Below are 23356 nucleotides of genomic sequence, written 5' to 3' on the forward strand. Positions count from 1 at the left end.
GGGCGATGTCCCCAGTTAGTTCCTGGGGCAGCTGAGGATAGGGAACCTGAAATGACCCTATCCTATAGCCATACTGATGAATATCTTGCATATCACCATAGAACCTTCATCTAGCGATGGATGGAGATAGAGACAGAGACCCACACTGGAGCACCGGACTGAGCTCCCAAGGTCCCAATGAGGAGCAGAAGGAGGGAGAACATGAGCAAAGAAGTCAGGACCACAGGGGTGCACCCACCCACGGGGACAGTGGAGCTGATCTATTGGGAGCTCACCAAGGCCAGCTGGACTGTGACTGAAAAAGCATGGGATAAAACCGGACTCTCTGAATATGGCGGACAATGAGGGCTGCTGAGAAGCCAAGGGCAATGGCACGGGGTTTTGATCCTACTTCATGTTCTGGCTTTGTGGGAGCCTAGCCAGTTTGGATGTTCACCTTCCTAGACCAGGATGGAGGGGGGAGGACTTTGGACTTTACACAGGGCAGGGAACCCTGACTGCTCTTCAGACTGGAGAGGGAGGGGAAGAGGAGTGGGGGGAGGGGGAGGGAATTGGGAGGCTAGGAGGAGACAGAAATTCTTTTTTTTTCAATAAAAAAAAAGTAAAAAGAAAAAAATGGTGTTTAACTGAAGCAAGGTCAGTTTTCTGAAAGCTTGTTGGAAGTCAGACCCTCACCTTTTAAGGGTTCTGTAGAGATTCGAAGAATCACAAGTTAGTATCTACTGAAATCATTTCCCGTCATAAGGAATATGTTTTTGTGCACTGTTATCCTCAGAAAGCTGGACTCTCAGATAATCTTGTCAAAGGAAGAGAAGCAAATTCAAGAGAATTTCAGTTGCAGGAGATCATGTTCTCAGCCCTTTTGAAGATCCTCCAGAGATTCTCAAGTAGGGCCAGGAAGACGATGACTCCATGAATGAAGGGCTAGTAGTGACTGAGATGGAACCTCCAGGAAGCACATGAACAACGGGTAGAGTTCTCACCTCTATATACAAGGTTCTCTTAAGGTGTGGGGATGTGGAGACAGGAGAATCTCTAGATTCTGACAGTACAGCAAGCTGGGCAAATAAGATAGCACCAAAGAGACTGACCAAAAGGCCAGATACTTTAGTCTGTCTTCCAATATCGGTTATAAAGGAAAAAAGGGAGAGAGGGAGGGAGGGAAGGAGGGAGGGAGGAAGGGAAGGAAAAGTGGAAGGAGGAGAGAGAGGAAGGAAAAATTGATAAATGTCTCAGAAAAAAATAAAATTCTCAAATTATCTTAGTAAATTTGTAACATCTGTCTTTGTAGCCTGAATAGACTTGACTTGAGATCCTGCTTCCTTAGCTTCCAAATGCTGAAATTCCTCATGTGCATCACCAGACCTGGCTTTTGGGAAGATCCTAAAGTACGGACTGATCCTTTTCTTACCTTGCATGAGTCAAAACCTCTTCCTAATGAGGAAGATCTTCACATTACAATGCTCTTTCTCAATTAGACACCAGTGAGACAGTCAGCCTTCCCCAGCTGTGGGCCTGTGCAGTCAGCAATCCACATGCAAATACAATGGAGGTTCAGGAGTAAGGTGTCCAGTTACATTTTAGAAAGGAGAAAGAAGCAGAAATGGGGTAAGTGGTCCCAGCTAAGACAAGAACCCTGTCACTATGGCCTCACAGGCCTTTCTACTGCTTTTGCCTCGCTTTTAAGAATCTGCTTCCACAGGGAATACATGTACCTCAGGATCTAGCTTTACAAATCTTGAGCACCTAATCAAAGGATTGTATATCCTACGACAGAGACACTTGCTCAATAGTGTTTGCTGCTGCTGTGTGTTCATAATATCCAGAAACTAGACACAGCTTAGAATGTTGATGAGTGAACAGGTGGATAAAGAAAATGAAGTAAATTTAACAACCTATAAATTTTAAAAATATCTTGACTTCAAAATTTAAGTCAATTGCGGGGTTGGTGAAGATCTTTTCCCAGTCAGTAGGTTGCCTTTTTGTCTTGGTGACAGTGTCCTTTGCTTTACAGAAGCTTCTCAGTTTTAGTAGGTCCCATTTATTCAATGTTGCCCTTAATGTCTGTGCTGTTGGGGTTACACATAGGAAGCGATCTCCTGTGCCCATCTCCTGTAGGGTACTTCCCACTTTCTCTTCTATCAGGTTCAATGTGTTGTGACTGATAGTGAGGTCTTTAATCCATTTGGACTTGAGTTTTGTGCATGGTGATATATATGGGTCTATTTTCATTCTTCTACAGGTTGACATCCAGTTATGCCAGCACCATTTGTTGAAGATGCTTTCTTTCTTCCATTGTATACTTTTGGCTCCTCTATCAAAAATGAGGTGTTCATAGGTTTGTGGGTCAAAATTCGGGTCTTCTATACGATTCCATTGGTCGACTTCTCTGTTTTTATGCCAGTACCACACTGTTTTCATCACTGTAGCTCTGTAATAGAGTTTGAAGTCAGGGATGGTAATGCTTCCAGACAATCCTTTATTGTATAGGATTGTTTTGGCTATCCTGGGTTTTTTGTTTTTCCATATAAAGTTGATTATTGTCCTCTCAAGATCTGTGAAGAATTTTGAAGGGACCTTGATGGGGATTGCATTGAATCTATAAATTGCCTTTGGTAGAATTGCCATTTTTACTATGTTGATCCTCCCAATCCAAGAACAAGGGAGGTCCTTCCATTTTCTGGTATACTCCTCAGTTTCTTTCTTCAATGCCTTAAAGTTCTTGTCAAATAGATCTTTCACTTCCTTGGTTAGAGTTACCCCAAGATATTTTATGCTGTTTGTGGCTATCGTGAAAGGTGAAGCTTCTCTGATTTCCCTCTCTGCTTCCATATCCTTTGTGTATAGCAGGGCGACTGATTTTTTGGAATTGATCTTGTATCCTGCCACATTACTAAAGGTGTTTCTCAGCTGTAAAAGTTCTTTGGTGGAGTTTTGGGGGTCGCTTATGTACACTATCATATCATCTGCAAATAACGATCTCCAAAATATATAGAGAACTCAGGAAACTAGACTTTAAAATGCTAATTAACCCAATTAAAAAATGGGGCACTGAACTGAACAGAGAATTCTCAGCAGAGGAAGTTCAAATGGCCAAAAGACACTTAAGGTCATGCTCAACCTCCTTAGCGATCAGGGAAATGCAAATCAAAACAACTTTGAGATATCATCTTACACCTGTCAGAATGGCTAAAATCAAAAACTCCAATGATAGCCTTTGCTGGAGAGGCTGTGGAGGAAGGGGTACCCTCATCCATTGCTGGTGGGAATGCAATCTTGTGCAACCACTGTGGAAATCGGTGTTTCGGTTTCTCAGGAAATTCGGGATCAACCTACCCCTGGACCCAGCAATACCACTCCTGGGAATATACCCAAGAGATGCCCTATCATATGACAAAAGCATTTGTTCAACTATGTTCATAGCAGTATTATTTGTAATAGTCAGAACCTGGAAACAACCTAGATGCCCTTCAATGGAAGAATGGATGAAGAAAGTGTGGAATATATACACATTAGAGTACTACGCTGTGGTAAAAAACAATGACTTCTCAAATTTTGCATGCAAATGGATGGAAATAGAAAACACTATCGTGAGTGAGGTAACCCAGACCCAAAAAGATGAACATGGGATGTAGTCACTCATAATTGGTTTCTAGCCATAAACAAGGGTCACGGAGTCTACAATTGGTGATCCCAAAGAAGGTAAGTAAGAAGGTGAACCAAAGGAAAAACATATAGTTGTCCTCTTGGCTATGGGAAGTAGACAAAATTGCCGGGGAGAAAATTGAGATCTTGGGGGTGGGGTGGGATGGGGGTAAGGGGAGATGGGGAGAGAAAAGGGAGAAGGGGAGAATGGGGGGAACTTGGGGAAAAAGGAGGATTGGGATAAAGGAAGGTTAGATAGGGGAGCACGGAAGCACAATTCTTAGAGTTGGCAAGAGACTTGAACCTAGAGTGGCTCCCAGATGCCCAAGCCGAGGTCCCCAGTTAGTTCCTTGGGCAGCTGAGGATAGGGAACCTGAAATGACCCTATCCTATAGCCATATTGACGAATATCTTGCATATCATCATAGAACCTTCATCTGGTGATGGATGGAGATAGAGACAGAGACCCACACTGGAGCACTGGACTGAGCTCCCAAGGTCCCAATGAGGAGCAGAAGGAGGGAGAACATGAGCAAAGAAGTCAGGACCACAGGGGTGCACCCACCCACTGAGACAGTGGAGCTGATCTATTGGGAGCTCACCAAGGCCAGCTGGACTGTGACTGAAAAAGCATGGGATAAAACTGGACTCTCTGAGCATGGCGAACAATGAGGGCTGCTGAGAAGCCAAGGACGATGGCACGGGGTGTCTAACCTACATAATGTGCTGGCTTTGTGGGAGCCTAGCCAGTTTGGATGTTTACCTTCCTAGATATGGACGGAGAGGGGAGGACCTAGGACTTACCACAGGGCAGGGAACCCTGACTGCTCTTTGGACTGGAGAGGGAGGGGGAGAGGAGTAGGGGGAGGGGGAGAAGGGTGGGAGGAGGGGGGAGGGAAAAGGGAGGCTGGGAGGAGGTGGAAACTTGTTTTTTTTCTCCTTTTCTCAATAAAAAAAGTGAAAAAAAATTAAGTCAAAAGATACATTACTGTCTCAGCAGTATTCAACTATGTAGTATGTGATCTTGAACTCTATAGCATCCACGTTTTATTTAAAATCTCTTGAAATTACCAAAGAACTACCAAGTATCTACACTATAGTGTTGAACCCTGCTTGTTTGCAATGAACTGTGAAGGTTAAGTGTGTTCCCCTTGGCTGAAAACACCTCTGTACTTGAAAAGAAGGTTGGAGCCAGCTGGTAAAGCTCCTTGGCCTTGCCTTCTGTGGTGGAGCAGGCATGGTAGCTGGGCTCACTGGAAATTCTTGCCTTGTTTCTCAGAACCATCCAACCCAATAGCCCTCCTGCTCAGTGTTGATTTATACACAAACATTTCTGTACATCAAAAGATTCTGCCTGAATCATTTGCAGTAGTGTGTTCTCCCAAAACTGTGAGTCTCCTTTTCCTCATGGGTCATTACCAGCAGCCCATGAGGGTGTAGAGAGCAAAAGCTGCCAGTAGGGCTTGGAAAGCCACTAACTAGTACTACAGAAAGAACTTCCAGGAGTCAGCTTCAGAGAGACAGCTCATTTTATTCTTCCAGGGGTAAGGTATATAAGGGTTCTTAGGGTTATAAGCAGGAAGGGCTGATTGGTCATAACACAGCACCTAATTATCATATGAGCGAGAAGAAGGAACAAGACTTATGTGCTGAATCATACAACATTTGCAGGGAGCTCTGTGCAGGGTCCCTCCAAATAAGATCAGGCAACTAAGCTTAAGGACGCTCTCCAAATAAGGTTAGACAGAGAAGAGAAAACCTGGCTGAGAAAGGGAGTACTCCATTTTGCACTGAGCTCGGAGAGCTATCTGGGACATGCTGAACTGCCACCTTAATAGCAGGCAGGGTTTTCCAACAGAATACAGTTCTTAAAGGTACAGAAACAAAAGGGCTCTGTGGTCAAGACCTTTTAACAAACAAATAAAATCCATAGATTGTCTCCACTGGCTGCTCTAAAGATCTTCTCTTAGGCCCCATTTCCTGATACACATAACCTTCTCTTTGGAAGATATCTTAACATTTTTGCTGGTTTTCTAAGAAAAGCCCTCAAGAAACCTGAATTATTTGATGTGAATGGCAGGATCTCGAGAGCCAAAGGTTAAAGAATTCCCACACCCCAAACAGTTTTTGAGTATCAGTTCTTTCCATTCAGAATACCGAGTTTGCTCTGAATTCCTCAGTGGAGCTAATGTGGAGACAGTGATGCACCAGCCTGCTTTCTTTGTTTTGTAAAATTTACTTTTTTTTTTTTTGCTGGATGTTATCCCACAGGGCCTTATGAACATTTTTACCATTTTTTCCTCTTTTTAATACCTCTTTTTACATTGAGTAATCCGAACAGACTCAACCATAATTTTTCCTTTCTTCTTTATATTCATTTTGGCTGTTGAGTTCCTGGAAGGAAGGTTTCAGTTACAATCTTTACCTTAAGGATTTTTGTTTGGTCTGTATTTATAATTTCTAGATGAATCAATCTTTATGATCCGTCCACTGGAGAAAAGAACTGACAGCCTATAGACCATGAAAGCTGTCTCAAAATTACCTCTGCTCCACTGAGTCTGTGTGCAAGACACAGAGAAGGCCAGAGGAGAGAGGAGATGTGGGAATGAAAGAACACCTCTGCTTCATATGCTTGTTTTTATAGCAGGTCTTTCTTTGGATTGCCAGTTCCCAAATAATGACATGGAGACTTATTATTAATTATGAAACCCTGGCCTTATCTAGTTGTTCCTAACTAGCTCTTATAACTTAATGTATTTATATTTTCTACATTCTGCCACATGGCTTGTTACCCCTCCTCCATACCACACATCCTGCTTCCTCTATGTCTGGTTGGTGAATCCCCAACTCTCAAATTCTTCACCAGAGTTCTCTCTCTTCCCAGAAGTCCTGCCTAACCCCTCTTGCAGAGCGACTGGCCATTCAGCTTTTTATTAAACCAATCACAATGAAACATATTTGCACACATGCTTTTTCTCATTTCAGAACTGAACTTTTTAAAATAACAACTTATGGCTTGAAAGAAATATAGTCTCCCCACACAAAGGGCCCATTCATAGAAACAAGACTCAACTCTGTTCTGAATACACATCTATGTAGAGGAAATCTAGGCTATATCTATAACCAGGACATAGAGATCATGAGGCATATGGTTCCTTCTATCAACCTAGAAGCTCACTTTTCACTAACTTTTCCACCCTTGTCTCTAACTTTTCCAGAATTTCACAATCAGGGATCTAGGAAGCAGTGGAAACTGGAAGTAGGTCTGGATTTCAGCTCTCTTGCCCCATGACTTCAGGTCTGCAGGGCTACTGACCCTTGCTGGGTCTTTCATTTGATATGCGTGTTAATAATAGCACGTACTCTATAGAGTGGTTAAGAGGAAGTGAGACTAGGACATAGTTCAGTAGCAGAATGTGTTCTTGCTATTCATGATCCCCAGCATCACTGGAAAAGGAAGTAATCATAGAAAATACCTAATGCATTGTCTGCTTATTAAATGTTACTTTGCTCTCCATCAATCTCTGTGACTAAGTTTCAGTCAGCGGTCTGAATGCAAAGGAAAAAGCCATGTAAGATAGGTAAATTAAGCAGGTTTAGTTCTGAAATTTTGCCTAAGAAGTAGGGTTCTTGCCCCCTAGTTAGTGAATTCTTCTCCCGGATTATGTTCCATCTAAATTGTGTACAATTTAGATGATCAAATCTCAGCACTTCAGATTGGCCTCAGATCAATGAGATTCTGTTGCTTGACTCCACACCAGCCCAAACTTTTTCAAGAAATACAGAGAAAGGAGCAAGAGCCCTGTTCCATATGATATGAAAGATCTGGAGACAGGTAGATGTGAGACCCCTGAAAGGTTAGGATCAGGGGATCTAAGAGCCGATTTTGCATGGTAGAACAGTAATTATATATGTATATTCATATATATCTATGGGGGCTTGGGTGTGTTTCACACTGCTCACAAAACTAAAATTAAGGCCTCATGAAATGACAGTTTTTAAAACAATATACATATATTATTGATTTATTACCTTTATGTTTACTCATTCACTTTATTTCATTTGTTCTGACTTGTAAATAGATAATACTTTTCAGCTGAACATGAGAAAGAACTTTCTGGCAGATTTGTTCAAAAACCATTCTTCTATATTGGAATACAACAATGTATAGGTACCAGGATGTTAAAATAGAGACTACAGCATTTAAAAATTGTGCTTTCTACAGTGCCTGGGTATCCAGTTACCAAAACCCTTTCTGAACCTGGTCATGGTTCAACACATCTTTAATGACAGCACACAAGAAGCTGCTGCAGGGGGATCACTAGTTTGAAGCCAATGTGGGCTATATGACTAGACTATCCCATATTAGCAAATCAGTAAGGATTTGTATGGCAAAAGGGAACAAAATCCACAGGGATTTGTAAATAAGTGACCTTTATTATTGGCTAATACCCATCAAAACTGAAGTGAAACTACTGGTTCTTTTTAATGAGGAATGTCTCACAAGCGACTAGAGAATATGTGTAAAGAGAGATGGGAAGACGACTCAGACCATGAAGTGAGCTCAGTGGGAGGGGAGGTTCCCAGACCCACTGCCATAGGTGCCACTGATGTCATGGTTTCACTGCATGGCTGAGAACCTCTGGCCTTTAGTGAGCATCTTAAAAAAGAAACTTAGAGCTGGGGTTGTGGCTCAGTTAGGAAAGCACTTGACTTTTGATCACAAGACATAGAGTTCACTCACCAGCACAACCTAAGTCTGTTGTGGTGGTGTTTGCACACAATCTATTACTACAAAGGTAGAAGCAGGAAGATAAGGAGTTCAGGGTCATCCTGGAGTACCTAGGAGGTGTGACTCAGCCTGGGTCACATGAGGCTCATTTGGGGTGTAATATAAAAACCAATACATGGATTCAGGGCAGTTCCATTCCTTAACCATACTTCCTTTTCTCCTATTTCAGGACGACAGCCATGTCACCATTCTGAACAGCATGGTGACTGTCACAGATTTAAAATGAGTTGCACCCCACACACACCTAAATCAGTGGAATGTGTGTGTGTGTGTGTGTGTGTGTGTGTGTGCAGTGCATCTGTGGTATGTATCTGTGTGTATGTTCCATCTGTCCCATGTATATCCACTTGTGTGTGTGGATGGCATGCTGAGCAGATGCAGAGGCCAGAGGAAGATGCTGACATTCTAGTACCACTAACGGAGCTTTTATCCAGACAGGAAAATAAGGAGTTTACAACTCCTGTATGTTGATTTTTGTTAGACAGTATGTCATTGAATAAGTTAAGATAATATTTTCTTCTGAAATAAAAGTTAATTTTTGTGCTGCATTCTAGAATGATATGTTTGATTAGGAATTCCATAAGCATATTAAATGAAAGATGTAGGCTTGGCATGAGCTTTCAAAAGCCCACTCCCAGTGACACACTTCCTTCAATAAGGCCACACCTCCTAATCTTTTCAAATAATGCCACTCCCTGATGACTAAGAATTCAAATCAATGAGCTACTCTTATTCAAACGACCACATTCCCTGTCCCTGCCTTGTGTATAGCAGGAGCTTATGACCCTGGCACTCAATACTGTGACAAGCAGTATCCTTACTAGTATAACTGATTTCTTCCACCATATTTCAGGTAGCATACTCAAGGAGGGAAGGGATCTCTATTAAGATCTTCAGGATAACCTGGGAAAACTCCAAGGGAAGGAACCAGGATATATAGAAGTTTGGGGGGCAGGAGAGAGAGGTTTTGGATGCTGAGCTTGAAGAACCCACAGTCACCCGGATGCAGCTCTCCAGTTCACAACGGAACATTTTATGGATTACATGTTAAGTGAGGTGAAGTGGGAACTAACTGCCACAGAGCTGGTGGTGGGCACCGTGGGACATGGAATGGTGCCCAGGGAGATAATGTGTTATGTAAGAAAATCCACCAGCACAGGACTCTGGAAACTTGTACCTGCCCATGGGTCTTGCTAGGTGTACTCAGTCTTGAGGCTGGCCCTTCATTCTGAATTTCCCAGTACTGGGGGACTGGCGGAACAACTCCAGGAAGGAGATCAGAAAGTGTGAAGGTCTACAGTAGTGGTTCTTAACTTGTAGGTCACGACTCCTCTGGAGATTACACATCAGATATTTATACCACAATTCATAGCATTAGCAAATTTACAGTTATGAAGTAGCTGCCAAATAATTTCATGGTTGGGGAGGTCATTATAACATGAGAAACTGTATTAAAGGGTTGTAGCATTAAGAAGGTTGAGAACCACTGCTCTAGTTTAAGGTCAGTGAGAATCCTAGGTTAGCAAGACAGTGGGGTACAAGGGATTTCGTCCCAAGTGTTAAGTTGGGGAGCATTACCCTAGCCCCTGGTATACATCCCAGCCCCCGGGGCCAGGGAGTTGCATTGGTCTGAACTCCAAATCCCAGCATGCCACTCCCACAGGGCATTTAAGTGGGATCCCAGAGGAGGAACATGTGGTCCTGGGTTTGCATGTGCTCCCTGGTTTTTTGTCTCCCCTGCCATGCTCTTGGCCACCTGAGAGCATGGGTACTTAATAAAACATGGGCATTTTAATTTGGTTTAATCTGACCTAATTGGATTTTTTGTACACCAGCGGAGCGGCTCGTCTTAGGATTTTTTTCCTAACACCGAGCATAGATAGAATTTCCCCTCAGCCTTCAGTTGTCCTGGGCTTGCACCCAACAAAGCATGACGGTATTCATTTTGTGGGCAGTATATGAGTATCCCAGGCAGACCCTGGGGGCAGTGGGCAGAGGGCCTGAGGAAGGAGACGGGGACAGAGGGGCCTCTGCCACAGTTGGTACAGTTCTCTCTCCAGGAGCACCACTCTCTCTGTCCTCCCTCTGGGCAGCTTTATAAGCCTACTGTGAGCTGTGTTTGTGCAAGCATGACCAAAAAGTTGCAAAGCCAAGCCTCATACTCTTACTACTCTAATAACCCTTTTGCATACATTTTTCAAATGATAATTCACTCCATCCACACCCTCTCCCTAGCGGGTATATTAAATAACACACCTTACACTAGCTTTGCTACGACACCATATGGCCTTTATGGGGACTCTGAAGAAGACCAGCTTTGAGGCTAAGAAGATGGTTTCACCATTAAGAGCACTGTGTTCTTGAAGAGGAGTTTCATCTCCAGTACCCAAGTCAAGCAACTTCACAGTTGCTTGTAAGTAAATCCAGCTCCAGGGGATCCCATGCCCTCTTCTGTCCCCTGCATACCAGGCCACCAGCACACATGAGGCATACACACAAAGAGAGACATGCACACATACACAGAAATAAAAACAAAAATAAATCTTAATAATAAAATCATCCACATGGTTTTATGTCGCTCTGGTGTTTCTGAAAGAAGCTCTGTCTTCCAGTTCTCATGGAGAAGGACTTTCCACATCACCTGACTCCTGCAACCTCGACCTTTCTGAAGTGACCTGCTTCCTGTGTGCCTGAGGTGCCTTTAAACCAACTCAAGTTTCTCTGAGGCTGGCCCACTTCATTCTTGAAGGTCTATGTGGCAGAAGTACCTTGAGGCATATAGCTGTTGGGGGGGGGGAGGAGAAGAAAGTATTTCTGGCCAGGGAGTGTCCTGGGGATGTTGTAGTTTGGAGGCAGCTGTGATGGGGGCCCGTGATCTCTATGTATCCTGCTCTCCTTGCCATGGGTCAGCATCTGAGGGAGGCTGTATTAGGGGAGAGTGTAGAAAACAGTTTCCTTTTGGGTATATGGATCAAAGTGGACAGTGTCACTGGTATCCATGATCCCTACTTGTGATCCCCGCTTGTGCCGGAAATAAAACACAACCTTCTTCAGTTGGCCTGGGATGAACTCTCTGTTCTCTTGATTTGATCTTTGCTGAGATGGGTGGAGAATTTTCACAGTATCAGAAAGCTCTAAGGTCATTGCATGATAAGAAAACTCAGGGGTAAAGGAGGAACAAATAACATATGGTTTCATGATGTTTTAGGGATAAATGGCAGCTAGCTTATTCTCCTCTGAGGTCACTGAGGCCTGAGCAATTAACTAACTTTTCCAGAAGATTTGAGCTTGCTGGGTGTATAGGCTCACACCTGCAGTCCTGGCACTGGGGAAACTGAGGTAGGAACATAACCATGGCAAGTCTGGGCTACAGAGTAAGACCCAGCCCAGCTAGGAGGTGGTCACCTCCTGAGGTACTGTTGCTTCTCCATCAGAGAGTGCCAAGAACCTCTCAGATGCTGTTCTTATCTCAACATAGACAAGAAGAAGTTGGTGTGGGGGCACAAGCTGTAATCCAAACATTCAGGAGTTCAAGATCAGCCTTGGTTGCATAGCAAGTTCAAAACCAGCCTGGGCAACATGCTACCCTTTCTCAAAAAACAGATAAAAAGGGAAGAAGTGATAGATGAGGAGGGACATTTTAAGCCCTTCATCCTCCACCCTTAACTTGACTCATTCCCCATCAATACACCGAGGAATTCAGATTTTTCTGTCTGTCTAGACAGCCAGTAATGAAAACAAACCTCCCTCTTTCTAAGGTTTGTCACAGGCATGGAAGTCTGACTGACACAGACTTAAATGCTGTAGCCCAATGTCAGAAGTCCCCAAAGATCAAAACCTCTCAAGTCTAAAATCCCATAAGATCAAAATTTGGACAATACAATTCTGGAAATAACAATTTTAATGTTTTAAAAGACAGTTATTTTCATTTTAAAGGAGCATTATTGAAGATGTGTGTGTATACAACAAACATGCTATTTCCAAATTAAAATAGGCATAAATAATATACATGCCTTTGCAAGAAGAAACACTCAGCTATAATATAGTCCTACAGGTATAGCAACTGTGAGTAAATGACATGGGTTCATAAGTAGGTTAAAAACAAAACTTACAAACAAATGAAAGGGCTGGTAGGATAGCTCAGCTGGTAAGGGTGCTCGTGTGGGAGCCTGAAGACCTGAGCCAAACTCCCAGCTCACACAAGACTGGGAATGAGATGATTCCCAACAGCTGTCCTCTTATTTTTAGGCATAAGACATCATGCACACAAACACATACACACTAAAGAAATATAGAAAACAAAAATTTAAAACTGAATAGAGTAAAAAGAAAACTGTAAATAGGCATGTCATTACTATATTGGTTATTTTTCTCAAGCCACTGTGACAAAATGCTTGGCAGAAACAACTGACATGAGGAGAGCTTCACTTTGACTCGTAGTTTTGGGGCTCCTCCATGGTGGTAGGAGGGCAAGGTGATGGGCCTGCTGAGTGGTGGCAGCATCATGTGTCAAGCGTTAACTCCTCACATCTCGGTCAACCAGGAAGCCGAGACTCGCCTTGGCCAGAGAGCCATGTATACATTACCTTCAATGCCTGTGCCCAGAGAGGCACTTTTGCTAAGTAAACCATAGTTCCTAAGGTTCCACAACTGTTCCAACCAGTGCCACATCCTGTAGACCTGGTTTTTAAGCCTGTGGAGAATGTTTCTAAGTCAGGTCCCGATGACTGTGCTTGCTAACTGTATGCACCCAACTTTATGAATGTAGTCAATTGGAGTGATTTGATGGACAACCAACCTCTTCTTGAAAGAACGAATAAACAAACAAAATGAACAGTAAGTGTGAGAGCCAAAGCTACATTTTAAGTTTTAATTACTATACCTAAGAGATCAATGAAACAAAAATGTCCAAGGACAGACAGTTTCTTAAATGCTGGAGGCTACTGTTTATGGGAGATAACAAGTCACATGTTTTCACTCCCTAAACAAGTTTGTTTGACTCATCTGCACACAGGTAGGAAATATGTCAGGATGTATATATAATTGCTGCTGGTTGGGTGTAGGTAGGCAGTATGAGGGATGGATACATTGTTGTGCCCAGATTACGGCCCCCAGAGAGAGACCACCAGAGAGGCCCAGACTATAATAAGCAAAGTTTAATCAGCCTAATACAAACATGTTTGGAACTCATCTCCACCCCTGTAGTAGTGAGGTAGAGAGGAGTTGTATCTCCTCTGTGGGGTAAGCTTTTAAAGGCATAGCTACAAAGAGGCTTTTTGAGGCTGTTTTGGCATGGATGTAAGGACTTTTGCTCCCTCCCATGCTGCTAAGTCAGCTTTCTCCTTGTTCTTAGAGTAAGGCCACTGTTTCTGGGTCAGGCCATCTTCATCAGCCTGTACCAGGTGGCTGGCTGGGCTGGGCTAAGTGACCTTGTGCTCGGAATCTCCCGGGTGGGAGGGGGAAGGCCATCATCTTCCTGGGAAAACATTTTGCTAGGAAATTTCTTTTCGCCCCTTTGAGAATAAGGGGTGAGGGTCCCACAACATCAGTATGTATGCTTGTCACTGATGGGACCTCATGGGAAATGCGGTGAATTGTAGATTTTGCTTTCTTAACATGACTCAGGGCTATTTCTAGGAACCCAGTATGGACCTGGCCAGAACCCATCCACCTGGCCAGTATTTAATTAAAGCTTGCTTCAAATTTGGCTTTAAACTGTGATAGTGCTCTGTCTCTTGATCTGTGGAATTGATGTTAGCTGCTATAGGGGAGAGGTATGCTGCTAGTGTTATGACCCCCAAAGGTCTCAGCATGGAATCTGATGCTTATTGGAGCGACTGTAAACTCTGAGAGACCGACTTGCCATCTGGGTTTACTATATCTAGCTTGCCAGGACCTATTCAATGTCAATGTGAAAAGAACGCTCACCCCAAAGGAAATAACAGCTTTGGAGCCAAATAAGAGGCCATGGCCCATAAACACATTTCTGCCTTCTCAAATAACATGGTCAATGTCGAAAGTTTTTAGAAGTTTTTATAGTAACAGAAAAATGAAAGCCATAAGCCAATGCATTTTAAAAATACATTGGTAGAAACGTTAAGAGGACAGAGTGCAGTGGAGAAATCTCAGCCATAGGCTTCAGATGCTTTCTGAGCATCCTTAAGCCCTTTGATTGGCAGAACTATTGCCTGCAGCATTCCGGAAACTCTCTCCATCTCACTGAAGTGCTAACCGGCCTCTGCAGACACAGCTTCTTTCCAGGGACTCTCACTCACACACAGAGCAGATCTTCCTTACTCAATCAGCCGGAACACGTGCTTGCTTCTGGAAATCTCTCTGGTGTAGTCAAATATGGCTCTCTCCGGCTTTTAAGCCTGTTCATCCGATGGGTTGAAACAACGGAAAGTTCTCTAATTCCTCCCAACTCCCATAAGATCTTTCCCAGCAAGCAGGAGTTTCGATTAAGTCCTGTGCCTTGAGACGATCATTTGATTCTCCTTATTTCTGCGCACATCATTTGTGCTTAATTTCATAGTCTATCCCTCCAATTCTGGGCGGGATGTGCTGGTCCTATCCCGGACTCCAGCCATAAGAAGCTGCGACAACGTCTGGGACATTATTCTTGTCCCAATAAGCAGACTGTTTACGCTCAACCGACTGTGGTTAAGAGTGACGACCGGCGCAGCACCGGCGGGGGAAGGGGGGGGGGGGGGGATCTCACAACCACGCCTGCGCAGCCCGAGGCGGCGCTTGCGCAGGCGCCGGAGACCGAGCCCGGAGACGCGCGTGAACCGTACGTGTGTTATGGCTCTCAGGCCTCAGAGGACTTTCAGGCGGCGTCAGGTCGAGTCCAGCGACAGCGACAGCGACGGCCAAGAGGAGAGGCCTGCAGAGGAGCCGGGAGAGCCAGGCCGGCCATCTGCGGGTGGAAGAGCAGAGGGAGTAGAACCGCTGCGGAGGGCCCGTGGCGCCCGGGGCCGAGGTCGGGTGTGGGCGAGCTCCAGGCGCAGCCCCGGAACTGCTTCCCGCGGCGCAGGTGACCGATGGTCGGGAAGAGGTCTGATCCGCAGGGCTCCAGCTCCAGAGGCCTCTATCGTCTTTGGGCTGTTGGACCGCTTCTGTAGACTTTAGTGGCACGTCGTAGTTTGCGTACTCTGACGATCCACACCGACTAGTGAACCCAAATCCTCAAAGAGGAGTCGAACTACTGGTGCTCTTAAAAGTAGCTGAGAGTCAGATGTGCCATTTGGAAATTTCTTAGCAGTTTTCTAAGAACACCTGACAATTCATTTAAAGACTAAGGGGCAGAGTTTGGAACATTGTCATTCTTAAAATCAGTTATCTGCAGTAACAATAAAACGTAGGTAAAAATAATGTAAAACGAGATTGGTGACACTATGGACTGTTCCATTCTGCCATCGAATACAAAGTCAATTGAGGACTAGAAAGGCAGATCTGAGTTAGGTGTCCAGCAGCCACATGGAGACTCACAATGGTCTGTAACTCTAAGAAGTTGGAAGCCCTCTTTGACCTTGTCGGACAGCAGACACACACATCCATACGTGCAGACAGAACACTCAACACTTCATCAGTCCTGAAGCCCTGACTTTCTCCTATTTTTAGCCCCATTAAAGAATATGAGTGATTTTTCATATATGTTCACTTGTAAATGAAAGTTGGGCATGTTTAATGGTGTACCAAGATGATTTGAGATACTTTGGGTTGCTTACACAGATCTAGTTTATTTTCATGGTGGGAACCCATAAAATCCTCCAGCCATTTTCCAATAGAGCATACAGCAAAACACATCACTATTTACTGATACAATGAGCTTATTGTACTAAACTTATTCTTGTAAAGTTTTGTAACCTTTGCCAACATATCTCCACATTAGCTCGTATTAACCACCATTCTACTCTGTCTCTGTGACTTCCTCAGATTGTTTGGATTCGACATATTAGTGTGTACTTGCCATGTTTGTCCTTGGGTGCTGAGCTTCTTTCACTTAAAGTCTTCAAGGGTCAGCCTCTTAGTGATTTTTTTTTAAGTCACTGTGAGGGCCCTCTGTTCATCTAATGTTTCAGTGATCTTTTTATTTATAACAAAGTAAGTCAGTCCACCTTGAGTAAGAGTACTGAGGCCGCAGAGCACCATCTCTTCCCTTCTAGAACAGTGCTTCTCAATCTTCTTTGCCTTTGGACTTTCTTTCTAACTCTTTAGGGGCCCCAAAGGGCTTTTGTTTCCATGGGTTATTTTGAATTTTGTTACCACTCTTCTAAAGAAGCCATTTACTTGATTCAAGACTTAATAAAATTCACTCTTTTTATTGCTTCATCAACAAATGTAAGCAAAACTGCCTTTTTTTTCCTCTCTTGATTAAGGGTGGTTGTTAGCTGTCTGACCCAGATGCTGGGAACCAAACTTGGGTCTTCTGCAAGGACAGTATGTGTTCTTGACCTCTGGTCCGCCTCTCAGCCTCCCTTTAAAGCGTTTATCTGCTCCGGTCTTTTTGAGCTCCATGTAGTTGAACTAAGAGGAAATCTTATCAATTAAATATGTTTATTTTGGCTATTGATTCAAATATTTTGACTTTCTTGCTTCTAAAGGTGTCCTCTTAGAATCCAAAACAGTCGACCTCTCAGCGGATGAAGGGGAAGGAGCACATCCCTCATCGGAAAGTGAGGAGGGTTCAGCGGATGAAGGGGAAGGAGCACATCCCTCGTCGGAAAGTGAGGAGGGTTCAGCGGGTGAAGGGGAAGGAGCACATCCCTCGTCGGAAAGTGAGGGTGATCAGAGTCCATCCTCTAACCGCTCTAGTTCTCTGAAAGAGAAAGAAGTTTCACCCACAGGTTGGTAATTTTTATAATTTTACATAACTTACTTAACTAACTTCCTTCCTTTTTCAAGACAGGGTCTCACTTTGTACCCCAGGCTGGTCTGGAATTCATTCTGTAGCTTAAGCCAGCCTCAAACTCACTATCTGCCTCCTGAGACTATGATGTATCGCCATGCCCAGCTCTAATATCAGTACTTCATACACCAGTAATTCTTATTGTTGATGAAACAGTAAAATGTAGAGAGCAAATGGGTCATTATTTATAGCATGATATGCCGGAGATCAGACAGGAAGTCTCCTCCACAGTATGTTCTTAACTACTGCTCTTTGCAGTCTCATAACTAGAGGCCGGTAAGAGTTTGTGAGAATGTTGTCAGTGCCAGTAGCATGTCTCAAACCTGACGGAGAACATTATAGTATATGTAGGAAACTTATAATGACAATATAGTATGTGTGGGAAACTCATAACGGCTTTTTTTTTTAAAAAAAGATTGGTCATTAAAAACTTTGAGATATTAAGTCTGTTGTGGCATTGTACTGGCAAATTGAGAAGTTTTCGTGGACCTTTCCTTAGGCCCAGGAAGTCAGAAATGTTCATCCAGGTCTTTAAATGTAATCCGGGGCTTTGTAGCTTGTTTTCTGCTGTATAGACTCTTTCCAGTCCAGTGGCACTTAAGACACCTGTGAGAAAAGTAGTGCAGTTCCCGGCACCCACGTTGGGCTGCTTACAGCCACTCGTAACTCTAGCTCCAAGCGTGTCTGATGTCTCCAGCCTCCTGGGGTACCAGCCTTCATGTGTCAAATACACATGCACAATTAAAAATAATAAATAGTCCTTGGTAAGCAAATGCAGTCTCGGGTAGATTCCAGATGCAGCACCGTCCAATAGAATTTTTGTTATGATGGAAAAATTGTGTACCTTCACCATCTAGTACAGTAGCCACTGGCCACAAATAGCTATGAGCTCTTAAGACAGGGATACTGTAACTAAGCAGCTGACTTTTTGATCTAATTAAATTGATATAGTAAGATCAGGCTAGTAGCTGCTGCAGTCGGCAGTGCTTCTGTGTGTAAACAGTGTGAGAGAATGTTCTGAAGTATTGAGGAGAGGCCAGTCTGCGACAATGTGTAGGGTAGTTTCTGATCAGAGAGTTGTGCAGTTCCCCAGGGGGAGAGGGCGGTCGGTTCCCTTCAGAGTGCAGGACAGCTCCACAGTAAAGCATTGTCCCTCCTCCACATACCGTTAGAAACATGGCTGTGCTATCTAGAGAAGATGGTAAGGCTGGATCTGATGGCCTGAGCCCGTCGTCCCAGCACAAAGGCTCACATGTACAAAGAATGCTTTTGTTACATGTTCAGATGATAGACCTAGAGAATTAGCCAGTGATAGACATTTGCCCTGAGATACTCTCTGTGGCAGATTCTTCTTACCAAAAAAACATCAGATTGTTAGATGATTTCCTGGTAGATGGTGCACATGCAAACATGAGCTATCGGAGCACGTCTGTATCCATTCTGCCCTTATCTGACATCTGCTGTGTGGGAACCATGGAGGTTTGGAGGAATGGGACAGGAAACATAGTTTCCCTTCCCTCAACTTTCACTTAGAACTTGGGAGAGGCCTGCTCTCTGTGACACCAGCATCTCAGCAGTGAGCCCCGTGCCTGGAATGTAGTGTCTGAGCCCACCAGCTCATGCAGGTGACCCACTTCCAAGTCATGTCTGTCTCCAGTACACTTAAGTATTGGAGCCAAATGTGTTATTGTAACCTCCTCCACATTCCAGTCCTCTCAGAGGCTGTACAAACAGACCACTCAACTCCAGGACCATAGGTTACTAAGGTCCCCAAATGTTTCCCCAGGACTGAACCAGGTGTTCTCTCCTGTGATCTGACACTTTAAACTGCTTTAGATGCTAATAGCTGCTCTTCTCAGTTTCAAAGACATACACTACCATTATCTTATCTTCACATACACCACCATTAAATCATTACCCAGATTAGGAAAGGCTCAGAGCTCTGGCAGGTTGCTCATAAGCAACAGTTTTCTTTTTCAGTATTCATTTAGTTAAAGAATTCAGCAACAGTTATTTGATTTACGCTTCATTCTGTTCTGTTCTGTTTTTTTGTTTGTTCGTTTATTTGTGGGTTTTTTTTTTGTCTTTTTTGAGACATGGTTTTGCAGTGTAGCCCTGGCCAGTCGTGGTGCCCAGGCTGGCCTTGAACTCTCTGCAGTCTTCTTTCCTCTGATACCCTGGGATTGTTAGCATGTGGGGCCCATTGCCACACATGTTTTATAATAATTATGTTAAATCCTGTAAGAGAATAAAGGCACACCTGTCCCTTTACCTCCTGATAATAATCTTTAAATAAATACTGGTCCAGCTGAGTGACACCTGTTTGTAATTCCAGAGGATCACAAGTTCCAGGCCAACTTGTCCTACATGAGACCCTGTCTCAAAGAGAAATAAATAACTGGGTTACTGAGATGGCTTCTGGGGTTAAAGATGCTTGGAACCAAGCCTAAGGACCTGAGTTTGATACCTGGGACCCGGGTGATAGAAGGAGAGAACCGACTCCCACAAGTTTTCCTGACATCTATGTGTGTGCTTCTATTTCCAATAAAATCAATAATGTAACTAGACTTTTTGAAAGGAAAAACAAAGTATGTACAAATTGCCTATTAAAAAACAAATAATTTGGGCCGGGCGGTGGTGGCGCACGCCTTTAATCCCAGCACTAGGGAGGCAGAGGCAGGCGGATCTCTGTGAATACGAGACCAGCCTGGTCTACAAGAGCTAGTTCCAGGACAGGCTCCAAAACCACAGAGAAACCCTGTCTCGAAAAACCAAAAAAAAACAAAAAACAAAAACACAAATAATTTGATAGCCTGATTGGATTAAGACATGATTTTTATTTATGTGCATGTACATATGTACCAGTACATGCAGCAGGTGCCCACAGAGTCCAGAAGAGGGCGTTAGATCCTTTATGGATCACAACCTGCTCAAGTGAGCACTGGGAACCAAGCTGGTTCTGGGGAAGAGCATCAAGCATTTTTAACTGCTGAACCATCTCTTCTCGGCCTCTCCTCTTCTTCTCTTCTTCCTCCTTTCATTCATTCATTCATTCATTTATTTATTTATTCTCTCTGTCTCAGTCTCACTGTGTGTGTCTGCACATACACATAAGCATATACAGATCAGAGGATGGCTTCCATGAATCTTTTCTCTTCCCCCCCATGAAGGTCCCAGGGATCAAACACAGGTATCAGACTTGGCAAGCTTAAGCTGTCTTTCTGGCCCCATGATTGTCTTACTGTCAGTGACTGATTTCTAGCAATTGCTGTGTATTGTTTCATGATTGACTCTGCACATTTTATTTTCCTAGGACTGCTGTCACTGAGTCTGTTGTATGATGACTGAGACTTCTGAAGTCTCGACTTTTCCTCTTGTGTTTTAAGCATTAGAGCATTTGCATTTATGTTTTCTATTTGCCTGATACCTGTCTTGTATCCTCAGAAAGTTGAGGTCAGGGTTGAGGTATAGCTGAGTTGGTAGAGTAAATGCCCAGCAGTTATGAAACTCTGGATTTGGATCCTCAGCATCACAAAAACTAGTCATGGTGGTCCATGCCTGGGGTCCTAGCATTTGGAAATGTAAAGAAGGCAGGAGGTTCGAAGTCATTCCTGCTTACGCAGTGGCTGCCTGGGCTTCATGGGACTTACATCTCTATTGTTTTCAGGTGCTTGAAGTGGTAGGAATTTCTCCCATCATCTTATTTATGGTGGCATTTTCTTAAGAAAATATTTTTATGAACTATAAAGGAAAATTTTATGCACAAGGAAACCTCAGTTCCTAAATTATAAGAATTCGTGTTAGTGAATATATGCTATACTATAGAAATAAAACAAAAATTAAAGTTTCACTGAAGTTGTCATTTAGGGACTGGAGAGATGGTCCAGCAGTTAAGAGCACTGGCTGCCCTTCCAGAGGACCTGGATTCAATTCCTAGCACCCACCTGAGTAGCTGACAGCTGACTGTAACTCCAGTTCTAGAACATCTGATTGTCTCTTCTGCCTGCATGGCCACCAGGTTCACACATGTGTACAGACATACATTCAGTAAAACATTCATTCATATATATATATATATATATATATATATATATATATATGTATAATAAATCTCTAAAGCAAAACAAAAATGCCTTAAGAAAACAAAAACTCATTTAATTAGGTTCATTTATCTGGCGAAAAGAATTTATTTTCTTTATGTTTAACTTCTCTCATTTCTTACATGTGGGTCTCACTGCAAAACCTTGATAAGAAAGTAAAAGGCACAAGGGAATGGTGCCAGTGTATTCTCTGTAGTGCTAGATTACATTCACTTCTCTATATGCATTTTATATCTATTACATTAATTTTCTTCCTTTATTTTTTTTAATTTTTTTTTTATTGCGAAAAGAAGAAAAAAAAACATAAACAAAAAAACAAGTTTCCACCTCCTCCCAGCCTCCCATTTCCCTTCCCTTCCTCCCACCCTTCTCCCCCTCCTCCCACCCTTCTCCCCCTCTCCCCACTACTCTCCCCCCCCCCTCCCTCTCCAGTCCACAGAGCAGTCCGGGTTCCCTGCCCTGTGGTAAGTCCTAGGTCCTCCCCCCTCCGTCCATATCTAGGAAGGTGAACATCCAAACTGGCTAGGCTCCCACAAAGCCAGCACATTAAGTAGGATCAAAACCCCCTGCCATTGTCCTTGGTGTCTCATCAGCCCTCATTGTTCGCCATGTTCAGAGAGTCCGGTTTTATCCCATGCTTTTTCGGTCACAGTCCAGCTGGCCTTGGTGAGCTCCCTGTAGATCAGCTCCACTGTCTCAGTGGGTGGATGCACGCCTCGTGGTCCCGAATTCTTTGCTCATGTTCTCCCTCCTTCTGCTCCTCCTTGGGACTTTGGGAGCTCAGTCCAGTGCTCCTGTGTGGGTCTCTGTCTCTATCTCTATCCATCACCAGATGAAGATTCTATGATGATATGCAAGATATTCGTCAGTATTGCTCTAGGATAGGGTCATTTCAGGTTCCCAATCCTCAGCTGCCCAAGGAACTAACTGGGAACCTCATCTTGGGCACTAGGGAGCCCCTCTAGGGTCAAGTCTCTTGCCCATCCTAAACTGGCTCCCTTAACTAAGAATTGTGGTTCCGTGCTCCCCTATCCACCTTTCCTTTATCCCAATTCTCCTGTTTCCCAGGTCCCCCCTCCTTCCCTTCTACCTTTTCTCTCCCCATCTCCCTTTACCCCCATCCCACCCCATCCCCAAGATCCCATTTTCTCCCCGGAAATTTGGTCTACTTCCCTTAGCCAAGAGGACAACTATATGTTTTTCCTTGGGTTCACCTTCTTACTTAGCTTCTTTAGGTTCACCTCTTGTAGACTCCGTGGTCCTTATTTATGGCTAGAAACCAATTATGAGTGAGTACATCCCATATTCATCTTTTTGGGTCTGGGACACCTCACTCAGGATAGTGTTTTCTATTTCCATCCATTTGCATGCAAAATTCGAGAAGTCATTGTTTTTTACCGCAGCCTAGTACTCTAGCGTGTAAATATTCCATACTTTCTTCATCCATTCTTCCATTGAAGGGCATCTAGGTTGTTTCCAGGTTCTGGCTATTACAAATAATACTGCTATGAACATAGTTGAACAAATGCTTTTGTCATTTGATAAGGCATCTCTTGGGTATATTCCCAAGAGTGGTATTGCTGGGTCCAGGGGTAAGTTGATCCCGAATTTCCTGAGAAACCGAAACACTGACTTCCACAGTGGTTGCACAAGATTGCATTCCCACCAGCAATGGATGAGGGTACCCGTTCCTCCACAGCCTCTCCAGCAAAGGTTATCCTTGGTGTTTTTGACTTTAGCCATTCTGACAGGTGTAAGATGATATCTCAAAGTTGTTTTGATTTGCATTTCCCTGATTGCTAAGGAAGTTGAACACGACCTTAAGTGTCTTTTGGCCATTTGAACTTCTTCTGTTGAGAATTCTCTGTTCAGTTCAGTGCCCCATTTTTTAATTGGGTTAATTAGCAT

General features: G+C 43.6%; 1 protein-coding gene across 2 annotated transcripts in view; it reads left to right on the forward strand.

Annotated features, from left to right (window-relative positions):
* Positions 1–15224: 15224 nt before the first annotated feature.
* The window catches only part of Gcfc2 (GC-rich sequence DNA-binding factor 2), a 41776-nt gene continuing 33644 nt past the window's right edge, over positions 15225–23356 (forward strand). Inside the window, exons 1-3 of one of the 2 annotated variants that reach the window (XM_041634079.1) lie at positions 15225–15473; positions 17044–17217; positions 17266–17286. In XM_041634079.1, the coding sequence (XP_041490013.1) occupies positions 15242–15473; positions 17044–17217; positions 17266–17286 (427 nt within the window). In that variant the 5' untranslated portion in view covers positions 15225–15241. Of the gene's footprint in view, positions 15474–17043; positions 17287–23356 lie in introns of both variants that reach the window. The other variant, XM_041634070.1, reaches the window with a different exon arrangement.

The sequence above is a fragment of the Microtus oregoni genome, unplaced genomic scaffold (genome assembly GCF_018167655.1).
Source record: "Microtus oregoni isolate MIOR12 unplaced genomic scaffold, Mior012 000002F_ref0000024, whole genome shotgun sequence".
NCBI classification, from domain to species: Eukaryota; Metazoa; Chordata; class Mammalia; order Rodentia; family Cricetidae; genus Microtus; species Microtus oregoni.